The 22,338-nt window shown below is 44.0% G+C and overlaps 1 protein-coding gene across 2 annotated transcripts in view; it reads left to right on the top strand.

Moving 5' to 3' along the window:
* Nucleotides 1–22,338, top strand: part of TRAPPC9 (trafficking protein particle complex subunit 9) — a 434,372-nt gene that overhangs the window by 133,423 nt on the left and 278,611 nt on the right. For both annotated transcript variants that reach the window (XM_083144897.1, XM_083144898.1), the window contains exons 18-19: nt 16,839–16,981; nt 19,756–19,866. In XM_083144897.1, coding sequence (XP_083001023.1) covers nt 16,839–16,981; nt 19,756–19,866 — 254 coding nt within the window. The remainder of the gene's footprint in view (nt 1–16,838; nt 16,982–19,755; nt 19,867–22,338) is intronic.

Raw genomic sequence — 22,338 nt, 5'->3', positions numbered from 1 at the left:
TAGGCATATGTTTAAATAAGGAACATATGTTCAATTATATCTACACCTGTTCAGGAGTTTTGATAAGAAGGACAATTTCTCTAATCCCAAGGGGTGCATGTTACATCCGATTAATTAGATATATATATGCACAATGAGGAATGAATTCAGCTCACACTAACTTACATGTGATTATTGAGTCAAACTTATAGGAATTGAGAGGTAGTTTACCAGGCTATACGGCAGGCCACTATCCACTCCCCTATTTACTCTCACATGATATTAGCTGTATGTACCTCTGAATGGACTGGTACTAACCTGCTATATATGCACATGTACACTTGGAATAGAATAACCACACTGCATACAGTAATCAGATTATATGAAATTGATGTGTCTAAAATCACAACACATCTTATGAACACGTAATAGAAAAGACACTGGTTACCAAGTTGGGAATAGAACCCGTTTATTACCTACACTTGTACTAAATATCTTATCTGCATTAAAAGCAGAAAATACTTTATACCAACGGCTAACAGAGAATTATTTTAATCTTTCAAAAATTTCTTTTTCTCTATATCTATCATCTTTCTGATTTTAATATTTTCGCCTTTATAAATCCCTGACACAGGGTAACCAATTATCGGGTTTAACATTATTGAATAATAAAAATGTATAATTACCACTATAAATAATGATGACCTGTAAGTAAAACAGTAAAAAAACTTTTTCTTTGAAACAATTAATAAAGATATTACATAACTTTAGTCACTCTGTGACAGTGTGAATGGGGAGTGCGTCAAATTGAACTGATTTGCTTTCTCTCTCTTACGTAATTTATGTTTACTAATCAGTCGACAGCACCCCCGAACCTAGGAGGGAAGATTTATATATAATAAATTCCCACAGGTGGGCATATATCCGTTCACATTCATATCAATCAACTTAGATTAAAAATACTATATATGGTGCGGGTCGCTCACTCTCTCCTCACGCAATCTTAGTAAAGAGTGGTCACACCACTCGAATCTGACCCAGCACATATCCAGCATTTACACTCTTGTATTTAAACTACAACTAACAGTGTAATAATATAGGTCATCCCCAATAAACCTAGGAACTGGCAAACAGGATGAGTAACTTCAGCCTGAGCAAAGAATTGGGAAATAGGAGAGACAGGTGGAACGATGAATCGGGCAATCTCTTTGGAGATAATCCTACAAGCATTCGAGAAAATCATTGGAGTACAGATCTAATGGATCTAAAAAATATTCTGTACAAACAGACTAAGGCTTACTGGAACAAGATAACGTTTGAAAACTACATCAAATTTGACATGACCCCGAGGGGTCTGAGACCAAAACTCTTCCCCTCATTTGAATTAGATGAAGACCTTAAGAAAGAGTGGGAGAGTGCCCTACTAAAGTGCTCCAGAGAATGCATGGGGATACTTGTCAAACATGACACCAGGAATCTGGAAAAATATACTCTAGAGATTGATAAACTGAGCGAGAAACTCAAGAACTCAGAAAAAGAAGATGATTTTCAGAAGACGTACACCAAATACAAAGAAGATCTTGACAAATTTGAAAGAACGCTTACAGAGAGGAAAAGATCTAAATTCCAGAGAGATAAAAAAGATTACACTCAAAATGCAGTATATAAGTGGAATGAAAAATATAAACGCAGAGAGCCAGAGAACTCATTCAATGTCAGTACTTCTGAAATAGAATCCTCAGAAGGAGAAGAACCCAATCCCGTATCTTCCAACAAATGGCATAGAGCCCATTTTTTAGGACAGGGCAATGCTACACGGGAAGGGGATCGGGGACCGGAAAATACAAGAAAAATAGGAGAGGAGGACAGAAACATAAGAAAAAGAGAGAGGAGAGAATGGGAGAGATACCCGCAACGAAACAGAAGACAAGCCAGAAAATACTGAAAAAGGACGAATTACAAATCATCAATTTAACTCAAAGGATACTCACACCAACACAAATCAATGTCCTCTCAAAAGGACTTAGCTTCTCCCAGGACAACCAGATGGATAGATTCACCATACAAAAAGATGTGCATCTATATGCCAGAAAACTGCTTTTAAAAAAATTTTTTGCAAAAAGAGAAGAAGAGGGAGAGCACATGCAAAATATCCCAGAACTGGATGCAGGGGATGAACAAGCTCTCAGAATATTGGAAGATTTGGAAGCAGAGAGAGAGGACATGGAATGGGACAGTAACACACTCCAATTAAAACCTTTGAGGAAAAAGTCCACCTTTACTCCACAGCCACAAATTTGCCCACAGGTACATATATTCACCGAATTAGTCTCCCAAGACTTGGATAATCTCTATACAAATAAATCCAACAAACACTGCCTCAACATCAGCAGAGAAGAACAGGCAGCTCTCAAAGACATGCAGAAATGGGATGACACAGTATTCAAACCCTCCGACAAGGGAGGGAATATTGTCCTATGGGATAAAGAGATGTATATCAGAGAAGCGAACAGACAACTCTCTGATATTACAACCTATAAGAAACTAATCTTTAATCCCACGGCAAATTTCTCAATACAATATGAGAGAATGATCAAGAACGCATCCAAAAAGGGTATCATCTCCAAAGCCGAATTAGAATTCCTGGAGGTCAATAATCCAAAAACGGCGACATTTTATATGTTGCCAAAGATTCACAAGAATAGAATGAATCCAAGTGGAAGACCGATAATATCGGGGATATCCAATCTAACTGAAAAAGCCAGCACATTTGTGGACCATTACCTCAGAAGATTCGTAGTGGAACTGCCATCTTATATTCGAGACTCGATGGACATCCTAAGGAGATTGGAAGGAATACACGTGCTGGACAACACCCTTCTGTGCACTTGCGATGTTGAATCGCTATACACGAGTATTAGCCATGAAAGGGGGATTGCAGCCACCGAATATTTTCTTAAAATGAGGAAATTTGAGGCCATAGATGAATTTGTCCTGGAACTCCTTGAATACGTCCTAACTCACAACTTTTTCACCTTTGATGACAGGCACTACCTTCAGGTCCGTGGGACCGCTATGGGTAGTACCTGTGCTCCCACCTATGCAAATTTATATCTAGGCTGGTGGGAGAAAGAGTGGGTGTTTAATGCCAATCATGACAAATATACTGAATGCATTGTAGGATGGTATCGATTTATAGACGATATCCTCATTATATGGGAGGGCAGTCAAGATCTTTTTGAGGAAATGATTGCGATTCTCAATGACAATCCCCTCGACTTAAAACTAACCACATGCATCAGTAGTAAAGAAGTCTCCTTCCTTGACTTGAAAATTCAGAAGACTGACAGTAACCAACTTACTACGGACATTTTTCGAAAGGAGACAGCTACCAATAGCATACTCCATAAGACCAGCTCACATTTACCAGCTACCCTTAAAGGGATACCCAAAGGGGAATATATTCGTCTAAGACGGAACTGTTCAGAAGACAACATATTCGAAATAAGAGCACAAGAACTTCGAGAAAGGCTTCTCCAAAGAGGGTATAGCAAGAAGCTGCTCAAAGAAGCATACTCAATGGCCAAAAAAACACCAAGGGCAACCCTACTAACACCTAAACCTAAAAAGAGTAATGAATCGGTTCCTAGATTCATCAGCACGTATTGTACTGAATGGAAGGAAATTAACAAGATTCTTACCAAACATCAACATGTCTTAATGACAGATGAAGACCTGAAACTAGTTATGGGAGACCGGATACAGAGCAGTTGGAGGAAATCACCAAACCTCAGAAATCAACTGACCCAAAGTCATTTTGTCAGAAAAACGAAAAAAGCACCCATAATGACAGGATGTTACAAATGTGGTAGATGCAAGGCATGTGAGTTTGTGACAGAAACCAAGGACTTCACCAACCGATACGGCCAAACTACCAAAATCCGGGAATTCATAAACTGCGAATCTGTAGGAATAATCTACTGTCTGACATGTCCCTGTAATCTCAAATACGTAGGGATGACCAAGAGACCCTGGAAAAAGAGAATTCTGGAACATGTTGGCAATATTAAAAATGCACAAAAAGATCTTGACAGAATGAAAAAAATCACAAGTGTAGCCAGACATTTCCGGAAATTTCACATGAGCAACCCCAAAGGACTGAAGGCAATAAGCCTGGAGAAGGTGACGCTGGGAATCAGAGGAGGTGATGTCACTCAAGAACTCCTGAAAAAAGAGTCAAAACATATATTCCTCATGAATAGCCTTCGACCGAATGGATTAAATGAAGAGATCCACTACTCTGCCTTCTTATGATACATACTCTCAGTGACACAAACTCAGAAATAATCTGGATAAAAGGAATCTATCTACAACTGAAAAAAGTCGTAAAAGAACAACCACACCTGACAGGATAGTACTCCATACATGATGATTCATGTAATATCATCATTCATGTACTAATATGCCCTAAAAACTAGATGAGAAAATGAGTACTCAATAGACTCATATATATTAGGATTCTACCATACTATGCCAGATCAGAAATGATTAGACAAAAGATAACAGTATAAAATCCATGGAACACTAACTAAATACCAGGAGGAGTATTGAACCGTTATATATTAAATTCTCCATCCCTATATAATAAAAGTAAAATGCATAACATGATACATAGCACGTTGTACTGGATAAAGAAAAGACAGCATATTACTAATGTAATATTTCAATCTATTTAATCCGATTTCTTCAATTTTAATTTCGTGAATCTCAATTTTTTCCTCTCAAATGATGGGATTATTATATCCATAATTAATATTTATTTTTTGAGGAGGGATACATGCAGAGAAAAAATAATATTTTTATCACATTGATAATTTACACAAATACGGCACCTCTACTGTCACCCGATAATGTTACTAAATAAGTACATTTTAATAAGTCACATTTACACACGCTATCCCTAAATGGATGGTATTTTTAGCACTTATTTACCATAATATATATGTACACAAGTCTCATTGTAATAATCTTAGGCTGATCTAGCCTTCCACTTGTAGACATCTATATTTGGATATTTGTCTCAACACATGTATCGGACGGTTTAGATATAATATGGATACATAGAGTATCTATACACCTTTTATCACGGTTTCTCACATTCAGCATTGTTTTGTTGTGTTTCACATTTTGTTACGTTTTCACTCTATTTATTTAAGGTTATAGATCATAATTTATTTAATTATCTAGCTATTACCTAGAAACATCTGGTAATTGAACCTTATATATAACACAATGTCTGCATGCACAATAAAATACATGATATTATATATGCAAATATGCAATAATAAAATAACACACATGCGAAAAAATTTCCCTGAGGGTGGGATAATTCATATGTAGTAATAAATGCACCAACTGACACGGAACCATGCATGGTACCATGTATAGATATAACAGGATAATGATACAGCGCATATGGGGATGGAATTAACGAAATCACAGGTCAGATATATGCATCGCTTGGATGTAATTGTAAGGTCTGTACGACAACCAGGATGAAGTACCCATCGTAGTAACTTTAATGAGTCTAATGATGGAATCGCAAGGTCTGTATAACAACCAGGATGAACTGTCCATCACAATAATCCTAATGAGTCAAATGACGAGGACCAATCACGGGTTCTACACCTTGAAACGTATTTGAATGTGCCCAATGACACGGACCAACAGTTAGCTCGGAAATTTTGAAAAGCATCAATTAAGAGCCAGGATTGGATATATGCCAATCCACACCCACCTAGACCTCTCTCCCTATAAATATAGCCTAATTGAGGCGGGCCAGGTACTTAGGTCAGCCTTGAAAAAGCCGACACAGGCGAAATGCGCATCGGCAGCTCGCTCTGACTTAGCCGTTGCTAATTTAGTCTAATGTATTGAAATGTAATATTGTTTATTAACATGGTAACCAGTGTATAATGTTCTAAGATACTCAGCTCATTCTGTGTGCGTGTGGGGAGAGCGAGATGCACTAGAGAAGCTGTATTATATGCACAGCTCAGTGACCAAGTCCTCTGAAGTGGGAGCTGGTAGCCAGTCACCTCGCACAAGCACCAAGGCGCCCGTTTGTTTAAAGTGATTGTATTAAAGACGGGGGGCAGCGGGATACCCGTGATAGGGTGCAAGATACGCATAGTATAGTGACTTTATCCTTAATCACGGGAGCTGTCAGCCGGTCAGAGTTCACATAGCGCTACGACGCGTTGATATCGCATATGATCCACATATAAGGACATATGTGAAAGTACTAACCATTGTGCAGCCACATTGATTATAACGTCACGGCATTTTGTATATCCAAACGATGCACTTATACGTAGTACAGTGACCTTATCCTCATAACGGGAACTCACAGCCAGCCAGATCTCCCACAGCGCAATAGCGCTAGTACACTTGATACAGTATGACAGGAGGTCACGCATAAATAATACTTACCTTTGTGTGTACACGGGCAACATGGTGTATGTGAAACAGTGCACTCATGCATAGTACAGTGACCTTATCCTCATAACGAGAACGCACAGACAGTCACATCTCCACTAGCGCAACGGCGCAAGCACACTCTATACAGTATGACAGGAGGTTGTGTATAAGTAATACTTACCTTAGGGTGTATGTGGGCAGTATAGTGTGTGCGAGACAGTGCACTCAGGCGCAAGTACAGTGATCTGATCCCCATTACGGGAACTCACAGCCGTTCACATCTCCCATAGCGCAATGGCGCGAGTACACTCTATATAGTATGACAGGAGGTCATGTATAAGTAACATTTACCTTAGTGTGTACGTGGGCAGTATAGTGTATGTGAGATAGTATACTCATGCGCAAGTACAGTGATCTTATTCTCATAACGGGAACCCACAGCCCGACACATCCCCCATAGCGCAACGGCGCCAACACACTTGATATAATATGACAGAAGGTCATGTATAAATAATACTTAACTTTGGAGATACATGTGGGGGAATTGAGGGGTACCAAAATCCATGCCCAGCTGAGTGGCAGAATTTCGCCCACATCTTACACAGCGCTACGGCGCACCTGCATCCCTCAAGGGACACAATAGACTGGAGATATCTAATATGTGATTAGATGTGAAATACTGGACGAGCGCATACTTATATTATATACAATCCCCAGTGTATACACGTGGATGCAAATTTATGCTGAACCAATATAACAGCCTCCAACTGTGGAATCCCCAATACGCACTGTGAAATATTCTGACAGAATTACCCTCCGCAGGATTTATATTAAAATCCTTGGGAATATTGGTGATAATAATACTCGCATAATCCCTAGAGTGATGTGCACTTTATTTGATGAGCAGGTGGTCTGCATGAAATATGTCCATTAACGCTAGACCAGCGTATTGTATGTAGCCCTATCATTAGAATTGGGTATAGGCATATGTTTAAATAAGGAACATATGTTCAATTATATCTACACCTGTTCAGGAGTTTTGATAAGAAGGACAATTTCTCTAATCCCAAGGGGTGCATGTTACATCCGATTAATTAGATATATATATGCACAATGAGGAATGAATTCAGCTCACACTAACTTACATGTGATTATTGAGTCAAACTTATAGGAATTGAGAGGTAGTTTACCAGGCTATACGGCAGGCCACTATCCACTCCCCTATTTACTCTCACATGATATTAGCTGTATGTACCTCTGAATGGACTGGTACTAACCTGCTATATATGCACATGTACACTTGGAATAGAATAACCACACTGCATACAGTAATCAGATTATATGAAATTGATGTGTCTAAAATCACAACACATCTTATGAACACGTAATAGAAAAGACACTGGTTACCAAGTTGGGAATAGAACCCGTTTATTACCTACACTTGTACTAAATATCTTATCTGCATTAAAAGCAGAAAATACTTTATACCAACGGCTAACAGAGAATTATTTTAATCTTTCAAAAATTTCTTTTTCTCTATATCTATCATCTTTCTGATTTTAATATTTTCGCCTTTATAAATCCCTGACACAGGGTAACCAATTATCGGGTTTAACATTATTGAATAATAAAAATGTATAATTACCACTATAAATAATGATGACCTGTAAGTAAAACAGTAAAAAAACTTTTTCTTTGAAACAATTAATAAAGATATTACATAACTTTAGTCACTCTGTGACAGTGTGAATGGGGAGTGCGTCAAATTGAACTGATTTGCTTTCTCTCTCTTACGTAATATATAATAACACGTCTGCGTGTAGCTGTGAGCACATATATATATAGGAGTACAGTCAGTGGCTCTGACACACTGGGGCGGGCAACAGGAATAATGCCAAGGGCTGTGGGTCTAATTCAAGCCTGATCGCATAGCAAATTTTGTGGACGATTCAGACCCAGACCCGTTTGGTTAGATTTGGGAGAGTTATTTTGTTTCTGTGCAGGGTAAATACTGGCTGCTATATCCTTACACTGCAATTTAGATTTCAGTTTAAACACATCTCACCCAAATGTAACTCTCTCTGCACATGTTACATCTGCCCCACCTGCAGTGCAGCATGGTTTTGTCCATTTACAAACAAAAATGTGCCCTGCGCTCAGGTCTGGATTAGATCCCTAGTACAAGGGTGACAATACAGGACTTTTAAAGTAAATTTCACACCTTGTATGTCATTATATTCCACAGATTACCTATTGTAGCGTGTTGGAGGGCATTTAACAGGATTGGACTCTAGTGCGCAGAGAAATCAGGGAAGCCGTGCCTGGGAGGAGGGGATCACAGGGGGGAAATAATTGGCAGATCCTGGGAACAGACAGGACTGTGAAGAAGGACATTACAATGTTATTATGTTACTGATATGGTTGTAGGAAAGATGGTCCTGTGATACTGATCACGTGATCGTTGAGAGCCAATGGCCTTACAGCTGGCAGCTTAATGATATGACTTGGACACTATGGGGTAGATTTATTAAGTTCTGTGAAGTGATAAACTGTCTGGTTTTAATCACCGGCCAATCAGGTCCTACCTGTGAAGTTACAGGCCTGGTTTGAACAATGACAGGTAGGAGCTAATTGGCCGGTGATAAAAAACAGTCACTTTATCACTTCACCGAGCTTACTAAATCTACCCCTATATGGGCAGTTCACCCTCTTATTAGCACTCATGAATATTAATAGCTGTCTAACCTCATGCATATACTGAATGTGTATGTGACTATAGAAGAACTGTGCAGCTGTAGCAGCGCACAGGGTATCCCGTTATTTGGTCTGTATTCTGCATCTGTTTAATGAGTTCCTGCCCAGTGGGTTAATGGTCCACTATCAATAAAAAACATATATACTTTAAGGACGCTTTTACATTTATCGCCAGTGAATGTGCTGAAATCCATAACCCAAGACATCTTCCAGTGCTATTTGCCCTTTAAGAAAATATGACTTTATAATTTGATGGCGTTTCTCCTATACTATGTTGCTATCTCCTGCCTGAGCATCTGCTAAGTTTGCGGAATGTTGATGCGTTCTGAGCATTGCCTGCGAGACCCTCGCGCTGCCGCCGCTTCCAGACATATTTTATAAATCAGATATTTTTTCCTCATGCAGCACAAATGGTAATCTGGAAGGGCGCAGATGGTCAGAAGACGGGCACTGCGCACTCTGCGGCTGGCTGTGGTTCCAGTGTGAAATCAATCCGCTGATTGTGTGCACCGTGGGAATATCCCATTACATGTATTTATTAGGATGCAGAGCCTGCTGCCTAATCAATTCCTGTCCGAGTGGAATAAAACAACCTGTAGTGTTTTCTCCGCCCTAACCCAGCCAATACGCGGGACGTTATTATGCAGAATTGTGCTGTAACATAGATATTATTCGTGAAGGCATGGTGCCAATCCACAAGGTGCAACAATAAGCCAGATCCTGTGCAGGTCCAAGAATGACAGACTTACTAAATGGAAAACATAGTTTTTAATTATTAATGCATTTCAGCAGATATTCCTGAATGAATACAGTGTGTACTTTTGTAACTTTTTCCGGCAACTCCGAGTCCTCCGCTGGCATGTGTACATTATTTACAGGTACTCTCATGGATGGGAATACTGCTGGTTTCATATCCGGAACTCTCCCATATCAGCAGATGCCCCAACTTCTTCTCTCCTGATGCTGCCGTGGATGTAATGCGATAAATCTGCTTTCCTATGTCAGTACACATGTTGTGTCTCTATAATAATTATACTTTTACAAACTTTGCCTGCCATGATTTAGGGGCAATGCTCCAAATCTATTACTGTATTTATTTATTAGGCTTCTGTGACTGCTGAATGTCTCGGTTACTAAATTAAAGTTACAGATATTTATATCTGTTTCCCCATATAGATCACACAGTATTACTGTTTTTTTTTATACAGTACATGTTTTTTACACGCATATTTGTTCATTTGTTGATTTTTAGTACTAAACTAAACAGTAATATAGTTAAAAAATTAATGAATGTTACAGTGGCCCTCAGTAAGCTGATAGTACTTTTTCTCCACTTTTTGATTTTCAATTATACAACTAAAAGTCCTTCAGCTCAGCCTGAACCTGTACATGACAGGAGGATGTCAGGGGTCCCTCACTTCAGTCTATCTGTGCATGTCACCCCTCGTCCTGCCCTGGCCTAGTAACCTGTCCATTATAAGCTACTGTGCGTACACTCAGCCCGTGGTCCCTCTTGTCCACCTCATTGACTTCCCATGAAGGAGAGGATGGGGCCAGGATAGGGTGGTAGAGGAGAGGATGAGGTCAGGATAGGGTGGTAGAGGAGAGGATGGGCCGGGGTAGGGTGGTAGAGGAGAGGATGGGGCCGGGGTAGGGTGGTAGAGGAGAGGATGGGGCCGGGGTAGGGTGGTAGAGGAGAGGATGGGGACGGGGTAGGGTGGTAGAGGAGAGGATGGGGCCAGGGTAGGGTGGTAGAGGAGAGGATGGGTATGGGGTAGGGTGGTAGAGGAGTGGATGGAGCCGGGGTAGGGTGGTGGAGAAAAGGATAGGACGGGGTAGAATGGTGGAGGAGAGGATGGGACTGGAGTATAGTGGTAGAGGAGAGGATGGAGTCAGAGAAGAGGATGAAGTAAAGTGCTAGAGGAGATGGCGCCAGGGTAGGGTGGTAGAGGAGAGGCTGGGGTAGGGTTGTAGAGGAGAGGATGGGGCCATGGTAGAGTGGTAGAGGAGAGGATGGGGACGGGGTAGGTTGATAAAGGAGAGGATGGTGCCGGGGTAGGTTTGTGGAGGAGAGGATGGAGCCAGGGTAGGGTGGTGGAGGAGAAGATAGGGACAGAGTAGAATGGTGGAGGAGAGAAAGGGACTGGAGTAGGGTGGTAGAGGAAAGGATGGGGCCGGAGTATAGTGGTAGAGGGGAGGATGGGGTCGGGGTAGGGTGGCAGAGGAGAGGATGGGGACGGAGTAAGGTGTTAGATGAGAGGATGGGGCCGTAGTGCAATGGATGAAGCAGGGTTTTGAAGTAGTGGAAGTGGGTCGATGTTTGAGGGAAGGAGCAGGATGATTGAGGAGAGGATGGAACAGAATAGGGTGTTGGAGGAGGGGATGTGGCCAGTGTGGGAAGGAGCAGGGTGATGGAGGAGATAAGGGGAACGGTGCGTTTGTGGGATGGACCCTGTGCATTGTCTTATCAGCCATGTGGTCTGGTAAATATAGACCTCTTTGAGGAACCCTGCTTTAGATAAATTCTCATAACTACTGGCTCTACTCAATAAGTCCATGCCCATCTGTTGTATGAGGCTACACCTGTCTGCCAGCAGGTCACACATCTGACAACCTAATAACGGTAGTGCTAGCCAATACTATGGGTGTCGGTGCTCCGCCCTCTTCTGCCACTGGTGCCTGATGACCTGATTGCGTCCGGTCCTTCACTGTTCGTACAGCTCCAGCAGTCACTTCGGTGGTCATATAGAACCACTGATGGATCCATAAGTAAATTTCCACTATTTCTTCCCAGATATCTCCCTGCATTTGGCAAGCGTTAGTGGATGGAGGGTTGATTACAGATGCCAGCTTATACATGCCCATCACACAAGGCGGCACAGGCATGATGTGGGCGGTGTAGATGGCGTGTCATCATTCTTGCATCACTGTGGCCCCACAGTATACATTGTCAATAATTGGTATTGATAGGTGACTAGTTACATGATTAGTAACGCTGTTGTAATCCCACATGGCCTCGGAATGATGGAGGGTGGGTTGGTCGGGGCGGAGCGGGCCTGGATGCAGTGGATCCCGGGAGATGTGATGTATTTGCTGCTTTCAGCTCCGAATATAAATATTGCTGATTGAAAGAAAAGGATTTGTGTTTGTGTTTAAATTGCGTTGGAAATGAAAGGAAACGACGCATTGATCTGTATGATGTATTGCATATTCTGTGGCCGGGGAAAGGAGTTGCAGAAGAAAGAGGAAATTGATCTGAGTGAGGGAATAATTGGGAAAACATTTCTGAGCATTGTACGTTTTACATAGTGAATTCTCAGTTTTATTAATTTAAAATTGTTAAATACAGTGTAACATTTCACCAAAGTCAAGTTTGGGATTTTGTGTCATTCTGTTCCCCAGCCAGATACAATGAAGAGATTGTGGCTGGTATCGCTCTTTAACTACAGGCCCGTACACACTGGGCAATTTTGGGCTGCCCAGCACAACGGAACATGTAATGCGACTGACTTACTGTCCACTGTGCAGCTGCTTCCTGGTGACATCATCCACCAGGGGCTCCTTTGTGCAGAGCCATTGTTGTCCCCCACCAGTAGCTCCCCTTGTGCAGAGCCATTGGTGTCCCCCACCAGTAGCTCCCCTTGTGCAGAGCCATTGGTGTCCCCCACCAGTAGCTCCCCTTGTGCAGAGCCATTGGTGTCCCCCACCAGTAGCTCCCCTTGTGCAGAGCCGTTGACGTCCCCCACCAGTGACTCCTTTGTGCAGAGCCATTAACATTACCCATCAGTAGCTCCCCTTGTGCAGAGCCATTGATGTCCCCTACCAGTGACTCCCTTGTGCAGAGCCATTAGTGTCCCCCACCAGTAGCTCCCCTTGTGCAGAGCCATTGACGTCCCCTACCAGTGACTCCCTTGTGCAGAGCCATTGGGTTAGGTAGCCCACTCACTGATGAGGCAGATTCGTGGCTCGGCTTAGTCATGTGACCTGACCTCTACAGGAGTCCACAGACAAAAGAATAGATAACACTAGTATCCTGACCATGGACTTGTCTGTGTGTAGTTTATAGTTTCTCCCGTTCTTTCCGTGGGTGTTCCAGTTTCCTCCCAACCTGGACATACAGTAATACTCATTTCCACTCCCGGGAAGAGTTGAAGTTTACTGGTTCATAAAACTTCCCACTTACTGCAGATTGAACGTCTTATCCATGGTTCTTTAACCATCTCTGACCTTCACAACTCTCCCTAATCAAGGTCATCTTCCTATGGAGTTATGGCGGACTTTGCCTTGAGGTGTTCCTGATGGTAGCACCGAGCTTTAGGTCCCCTCAAACCCCAATGAACAATAACTATTAAACCTGGACACAATGGTTCATATATAATGATTTTTTCTTCTGTGTTCCTATACTGTATGTCCTCTTCCCCTTTTGTTTGATATATTAGGGTTCATACTCTTTGCCTCCTTAATCTGATTGATGCATTTTTAGGTAAAATGTAAAATTTGATAGTGAATATAAAACAGACCTACTGTACGGCTGGTAGACTAATGTACTCATCCCACATGTGGAATGGTTGGAGAATGAAGCGTGTTGGGTAATGATTTACTGCGTTGTCTCAGCAGAGAGGGATTAGTGATGTTCTGTGCATTTAGCTCACATTTGTGTCTTTTTTTTACTCTTCCCTTTAATTGTCATAAAATTACAGCGAAGCGTAGAACAGAGAAAGAAGGTAAGAAGGTACACAGCGCAGGCTTGTCAGGAACGCGCGGCTTGTACAGCTAAGCGCTACGTCTTTCTGGGTGACATCTTCCATTGTGTAACATATGTTGTTTTGTTAGTGAAATAGTCTCTTAGGGAAAAGAGGCAGAACAAAAATTCCAAGATGTGTCCCCTGATAATTCAGATGCCGGCAGTGGCAGAGATAGTGTTTGCCATCAGTGTGCAATATTATGGCCGTAATTGGCATAAAGAGAGTTTTTCCTCTGTTCAGATTAATTTATTGTCATGTCCACGTCTTCCTATTACTAATACAATGTCTCTATTGGCTGCGTTACTCTGCCTGCCCTTACAAAAATATGGGCAAGAGGCACAGAGTGTCTGTGCCTCTCGGCCATATCTTTATACCAGAGAAAAATATGTAGTGGTAAGGTGCGCTTGCTAAGAGAAGCTAGTATGAGTCAGTCCCCAAAAGATAAACCAGATAAACAGAAAAGTTACCAGTGCTGGCTTGTTTCTCAAATGATTCAGAAAATGTTTCTTGACAGTTAAACTTTTTTTAATAAAAATGAAACACATATAATAATGAAAATGGATTCATGCATATAAAATAGTATGTAGGATGGACACACTAAAAAATGATAAAACTTGCGTATGACCCTTAAGGTGCCCATACATGTCCCGATACTGCGGTACTTTTTGTGCTAATATAGCATTGCATGTGTTGTGCATGCAATGCGATAAAAAGACAGTACAAAAAGTATGTGCAGCACATACTTTTTGTACTATGCGATAAGATGCCGCCGGAGCGTGCATCTCAAATCACACATCGCATCGGCAGTATCGGGACGTGTATGGGCAACTTTATAGATACTTTTGGACTCCTATATTCAAGATGATAAATGGCTGGAAGGGATGTCTCTATTTAAGCAGCAGTATATTACCAGGTGGCCGGTTCCAGATGCATGATGAAATGGGAAGTGAGAAATTCTGGTAGCTTGTCCGGTAGACCTGGGTGGAGTTGTAATGATCGCTGCAGGTCCAATCTTTGGGTTGTAAAAGATGACCAGGTAGAGAAGCTATTCCTGTATCCAGTGCTTTGTAGATAAAAATGTGTAATCCTCAGGAGTCTTGACAGTGTCATGGTACTGAAGTTCTGAGAAGCTCTACGCGTTTCTCTGGGAAAGGTCTCCCAGCTTCCTCAGGAAGCTACCAGCAGGTGGAGTGTCTGTGCCTCTCAGCCACATCTTTATACCAGCAGGCGGAGTGTCTGGGCTTCTCAACCACATCTTTATTCCAGCAGGCGGAGTGTCTGGGCCTCTCAGCCACATCTTTATACCAGCAGGCGGAGTGTCTGTGCCTCTCAGCCACATCTTTATACCAGCAGGCGGAGTGTCTGTGCCTCTCAGCCACATCTTTATACCAGCAGGCGGAGTGTCTGGGCTTCTCAACCACATCTTTATTCCAGCAGGCGGAGTGTCTGGGCTTCTCAACCACATCTTTATTCCAGCAGGCGGAGTGTCTGCACCTCTCAGCCACATCTTTATACCAGCAGGCGGAGTGTCCGGGCCTCTCAGCCACATCTTTATACCAGCAGGCGGAGTGTCTGCACCTCTCAGCCACATCTTTATACCAGCAGGCGGAGTGTCCGGGCCTCTCAGCCACATCTTTATACCAGCAGGCGCAGTGTCTGCACCTCTCAGCCACATCTTTATACCAGCAGGCGGAGTGTCTGTGCCTCTCAGCCACATCTTTATACCAGCAGGCGCAGTGTCTGCACCTCTCAGCCACATCTTTATACCAGCAGGCGCAGTGTCTGCACCTCTCAGCCACATCTTTATACCAGAAGGCGCAGTGTCTGCACCTCTCAGCCACATCTTTATACCAGCAGGCGCAGTGTCTGCACCTCTCAGCCACATCTTTATACCAGCAGGCGTAGTGTCTGCACCTCTCAGCCACATCTTTATACCAGCAGGCGCAGTGTCTGCACCTCTCAGCCACATCTTTATACCAGCAGGCGGAGTGTCCGGGCCTCTCAGCCACATCTTTATACCAGCAGGCAGAGTGTCTGCACCTCTCAGCCACATCTTTATACCAGCAGGCGGAGTGTCCGGGCCTCTCAGCCACATCTTTATACCAGCAGGCGCAGTGTCTGCACCTCTCAGCCACATCTTTATACCAGCAGGCGGAGTGTCTGTGCCTCTCAGCCACATCTTTATACCAGCAGACGCAGTGTCTGCACCTCTCAGCCACATCTTTATACCAGCAGGCGCAGTGTCTGCACCTCTCAGCCACATCTTTATACCAGCAGGCGCAGTGTCTGCACCTCTCAGCCACATCTTTATACCAGCAGGCGCAGTGTCTGCACCTCTCAGCCACATCTTTATACCAGCAGGCGCAGTGTCTGCACCTCTCAGCCACATCTTTATACCAGCAGGCTGAATTGATTATCTGGAGGACGTGTGCATGTAAAATAATAAATCTGAAGGGCTTAAATATGAGCTAATTATCTGAATAAAACGGTTTAATTTTACACACACACACACACACACACACACACAATTTGTTCAGAGAGCACTCACCAGTCTTCACGATTTTTGATGCAAGTAAACATTTTATACATCACCAAAGTCTCAGGTATTATGTCGACATTTCGAGCCACACCGGGCCCTTTGTCAAGACCAAATGAATGGGTGGGTCACAGCCCCAGAAGATGGGGCATCTTCTGGGGCTGTGACACCCGGGATTGCGGCCTGAGTGTGGCACCCCAGCAGTTGGTCTGTGAAGGTTGTGTGTGCCAGTTCTACAATATATATATATATATATATATATATATATACACACTAGGCAGAAACCCTGCACCTGCTCAGGATTAGTCTCTGACAGATATCACACCTCTGTTTTCTCTCCGCAGACTCTTGAAGGGATTTTGCATTTCAAATACTCCGGAGGACCGGGCCATGCTGAAGGGTATTACCGGAACCTCTCCCTCGGCCTGCACGTGGACGTAGAACCCTCTGTGTTTTTCACACGGGTCAGCACGCTTCCTGCAACCAGGTGAGACCCCCCCCACCCTGCTACCTGCCAGTGTCTTAACCCCTCCCCTTATATTACAGACCTCATTTAGAGTTCTCTTTAATTGTCTTAAGCAGCCCAAAGTGTAATTATGACCGTTCCTAATCCAGCTAGGACGGGTTTCATTTATCTCTTAGAAAAGGATTAGCCGTAATTAAACGCTGACGAGTTGTGACCTCTTTTGCCCGAAATCGTAAAAAATTGTTGTGGTTTGTGCTGTATAATAATGTTATCGAGTAATATAAACGGGTTAATATATATTTCTAATTATACAGCAAGTATCTCGGTTATACAGTACGCGCCATAGTTGTTTATTTTTATAGTTTTTAAAAGCAACATATTCCCCCCCCCCCCCTTAATTTCCCAATTAATAATGGTTTAACCTTATAACCACAGCCTAATCTAGATGACTATCCAATCGTCAGGTTCCCTCTCCTATATTCCTAAGTATACTGTCTTAGCTCTGTGAGCCAGCGGCCTTTACTGATGCCGCCATTTCTTAGTGAAGTGATAGGCTTGCATTACCACAAAATGGCCACCTCCAATAATCCCTTCTGAGGAAAAATGGAGGTCAAATGATTTGTTCCTGAGCAATGGATCTCTGGGATTTATTCTCCCGCACATCTGATTATGACAGCAGAAAGTTCAATTACGCTAGAAGCAATTTACTCAACGGAATAAAACAAGGCATGGCGGGGAAATGGCGTCACGCTGCTTACTCAGCCGGAGCTGTCTGAGGGGCTAATAGAAAAATGGACCCGCTCAGCAGGAAAGGCTGCTGATCGCTTAAACGGTGAAAGCAGCGGCCAAATATTTTTTTCCCCTATTCTATGTATTTTTTTTTTTATTGAATTATTCAACAGAGAAATGACAAAGTAGACAGGTACAACAGTGAGAACAGACAGGCGCCTGTAGAACAACCGAAGAGGCTGCAAGGGCTTGTTCAAAGACATGTCCCGAGAACAGTATCACCTGCTTGGCCGCAGGGAGTCGGCGTTCTAGAAGGCACGGTACAACGCACTGCAAGAATTAAGGGGAGATAGAAAAGAAGGCCAGGTTAGGAGAATACTGAGTAGATCATCTGGTGGCATCTAGTATGGTCTTACTGACATCTCCATAGTGATGGAGGTAGCAGGAACATGGCTGTACATTCTAATCATTGCTCCCAGTTGGTCCTCACCTTTATCAGACCCTGATAAGAAGAGAACATCCATGTCTGCGGTTCTCAAAATCGGTCCTCAGGACCCCACTCGGGTCATGTTTTCCAGATCACCCGGCAGGTGGATTGTGTATCACCGACTGTCACATTTTAAAAACGCACAGATCATCTGGAAAACATGAAACGCGTTGAGTCCCGAGGACCGAGTTTGAGAACCTGTGAGCATTAATGGAGTGTGAGTGGGAAGGTGGATCTCGAGTGGATGGGAATGACAGCTTTGTCAGCACTATGAAGGTGTTGCAGCAGGTCCTGGCCCCGGTAATTAAGTCGAGGTGTCCCGTCCTCTCCTCCTTGTGCACAGAGCTCACACTTTTTCCCAGAAAAGGACTCAAACTGGGCCGTCCCACCAGATGTGGTGGGTAGAGCCTAGACCACAAGCCACCTCCAGCAGAAAGATACAGCGGCTGTATCTGTTGTCAGGTTATAGTTGGGTAGTTACAATAGCTGTAGCCGTATATTACCAAAATGCAGTGTCATTTGCTGTAGCAATAGTAATGTCATGTGTAGCTAGGTGTACAAGTAGTAACAGATGTATTTGTAAATGACTCTTGTGTCTGTAGTTCAGTCGCAGGTAAGAAGCTTATGGTGGGCAGAGGTGTGCCGCAGAAGTAAGAGGATACAGCCAGTGTAGAGTGGTATCTGAGCTTATATACAGTATATGTATGTACAGTATTTGGGAGCATGAACTGTTGGGGGATGCAGGGGACTGCTGTACAGTCTCTGGCAGGGCCACACCTGAGGCTATTCGCCACCAATCAGCCAACAAGCACACGGGCCACCAACTACACTGGGGAACTGGGCAAATTTGGGAAGGTGACATTCCCTGATGACGACTGTGTCTGTCTCTGTATTTATTAATGAAGATGCTGGTCACTATATGTGTATCCACCTCCTGATGACGCTGGTCACTGTATATGTATCCACCCCCTGATGACACTGGTCTCTGTATCTGTATTCCCCCTCTGGTGACGCTGGTCTCTGTATCTGTATCCACCCCCTGATGACGCTGGTCCCAGTATCTGTATCCACCCCCTGATCTCTGTATCCACCCCCTGATGATGCTGGTCTCTGTATCTGTATCCACTACCTGATGATGCTGGTCACTGTATCTGTATCCACTACCTGATGATGCTGGTCACTGTATCTGTATCCACCCCCTGATGATGCTGGTCTCTGTATCTGTATCCACCCCCTGATGACGCTGGTCACTGTATATGTATCCACCCCCTGATGACACTGGTCTCTGTATCTGTATTCCCCCTCTGGTGACGCTGGTCTCTGTATCTGTATCCACCCCCTGATGACGCTGGTCTCTGTATCTGTATCCACCCCCTGATGACGCTGGTCTCTGTATCTGTATCCACCCCCTGATGACGCTGGTCTCTGTATCTGTATCCACCCCCTGATGACGCTGGTCACTGTATATGTATCCACCCCCTGATGACACTGGTCTCTGTATCTGTATCCACCCCCTGATGACGCTGGTCTCTGTATCTGTATCCACCCCCTGATGACGCTGGTCTCTTGTTTTATGCAGCACCAGGCAGTGCCATCTCCTCCTTGATGTATACAACTCTACAGAGCACGAGCTGGCAATAAGCGCCAAGGACAATGAGGACCTCATTCTACATGCGGGAGAATGTCAGCGGTAAGTGCCGGGGTGGCGTACAAGCACCTTCCTAACATCTGTATATTTCTCATCTAGATACTGTGCCCAGTTCTGTATAGGTCACTGGTACGGCCTCATTTAGATACTGTGTCCAGTTCTGTATAGGTCACTGGTGCGGCCTCATCTAGATACTGTGCCCAGTTCTGTATAGGTCACTGGTGCGGCCTCATCTAGATACTGTGCCCAGTTCTGTATAGGTCACTGGTACGGCCTCATCTAGATACTGTGCCCAGTTCTGTATAGGTCACTGGTGCGGCCTCATTTAGATACTGTGTCCAGTTCTGTATAGGTCACTGGTACGGCCTCATCTAGATACTGTGTCCAGTTCTGTATAGGTCACTGGTGCGGCCTCATTTAGATACTGTGTCCTGTTCTGTATAGGTCACTGGTGCGGCCTCATTTAGATACTGTGCCCAGTTCTGTATAGGTCACTGGTACGGCCTCATTTAGATACTGTGTCCTGTTCTGTATAGGTTACTGGTACGGCCTCATCTAGATACTGTGCCCAGTTCTGTATAAGTCACTGGTGCGGCCTCATCTAGATACTGTGCCCAGTTCTGTATAGGTCACTGGTGCGGCCTCATCTAGATACTGTGCCCAGTTCTGTATAGGTCACTGGTGCGGCCTCATCTAGATACTGTGCCCAGTTCTGTATAGGTCACTGGTGCGGCCTCATTTAGATACTGTGTCCAGTTCTGTATAGGTCACTGGTGCGGCCTCATTTAGATACTGTGCCCAGTTCTGTATAGGTTACTGGTACGGCCTCATCTAGATACTGTGTCCAGTTCTGTATAGGTCACTGGTGCGGCCTCATCTAGATACTGTGCCCAGTTCTGTATAGGTCACTGGTGTGGCCTCATCTAGATACTGTGCTCAGTTCTGTATAGGTCACTGGTGCGGCCTCATCTAGATACTGTGCTCAGTTCTGTATAGGTCACTGGTGCGGCCTCATCTAGATACTGTGCTCAGTTCTGTACAAGTCACTGGTGCTGCCTCATTTAGATACTGTGCCCAGTTCTGTATAGGTCACTGGTGCGGCCTCATCTAGATCCTGTGCCCAGTTCTGTATAGGTCACTGGTACGGCCTCATCTAGATACTGTGCCCAGTTCTGTATAGGTCACTGGTACGCAGGGCCGGTGCAAGGCTTCTCAGCACCCTAGGCAAAACTTCAACCTACTCCCCCCCCCTCCCCTGTGAAGGTGGCCAAGTCCCCTGCTTTTCCTGGAGGTCCTCTGCACCCACAACAGAGTACAAGGAGAAGGGGCAGCAATGTAGGAAGTATGGGCCTTATTTTGGTTCATTCTTTCTGACAAAATCCTTCTTAGATGGACAAAACCATGTGCACTGCAGGGGGGGGCAGATGTAACATGTGCAGAGAGAATTAGATTTGGGTGAGTAATTTTGTTTCTGTGCAGGGAAAATACTGACTGCTTTATATTTACACTGCAATATAGATCTCACTTTGAAGTAAAACCCCACCCAAATCTAATTCTCTCTGCACATGTTACATCTGCCCCACCTGCAGTGCACATGGTTTTGCCCATCTAAGAAGGATTTTGTCAGAAAGAATGAACCAAAATAAGGCCCCATGACTCAAGGGAAAGTATAGAGGTGAGGTCTTAGAAGTTCCACAGCCGCTGCCTGCATTAAATACTACAAGGATCCTCATAGACATCCTTGATTTTTTGATTTGCAGACTTGGTGGCGCCCCCCAGATCCCGGCGCCCTAGGCAGATGCCTAAAGCTGCCTAGTGGTAGAGCCGGCCCTGCTGGTACGGCCTCATCTAGATACTGTGTCCAGTTCTGTATAGGTCACTGGTGCGGCCTCATTTAGATACTGTGCCCAGTTCTGTATAGGTCACTGGTACGGCCTCATCTAGATACTGTGTCCAGTTCTGTATAGGTCACTGGTACGGCCTCATCTAGATACTGTGTCCAGTTCTGTATAGGTCACTGGTGCGGCCTCATCTAGATACTGTGCCCAGTTCTGTATAGGTCACTGCTGCGGCCTCATTTAGATACTGTGTCCTGTTCTGTATAGGTTACTGGTACGGCCTCATCTAGATACTGTGCCCAGTTCTGTATAGGTCACTGGTGCGGCCTCATCTAGATACTGTGCCCAGTTCTGTATAGGTCACTGGTGCGGCCTCATTTAGATACTGTGCCCAGTTCTGTATAGGTCACTGGTGCGGCCTCATCTAGATCCTGTGCCCAGTTCTGTATAGGTCACTGGGGCGGCCTCACCTAGATCCTGTGCCCGTTTCTGTATAGGTCACTGGTGCAGCCTCATCTAGATACTGTGCCCGGTTCTGTATAGGTCACTGGTGTGGCCTCATCTAGATACTGTGCCCAGTTCTGTATAGGTCACTGGTGCAGCCTCATCTAGATACTGTGCCCAGTTCTGTATAGGTCACTGGTGCGGCCTCATCTAGAGCACTGTGTCCAGTTCT

This window comes from Crinia signifera, chromosome 5 (genome assembly GCF_055691185.1).
Source record: "Crinia signifera chromosome 5, ASM5569118v1, whole genome shotgun sequence".
Lineage (NCBI taxonomy): Eukaryota > Metazoa > Chordata > Amphibia > Anura > Myobatrachidae > Crinia > Crinia signifera.
Note: the sequence above shows the minus strand (reverse complement) of the source record. Positions and strands in the feature narration are given on the sequence as shown.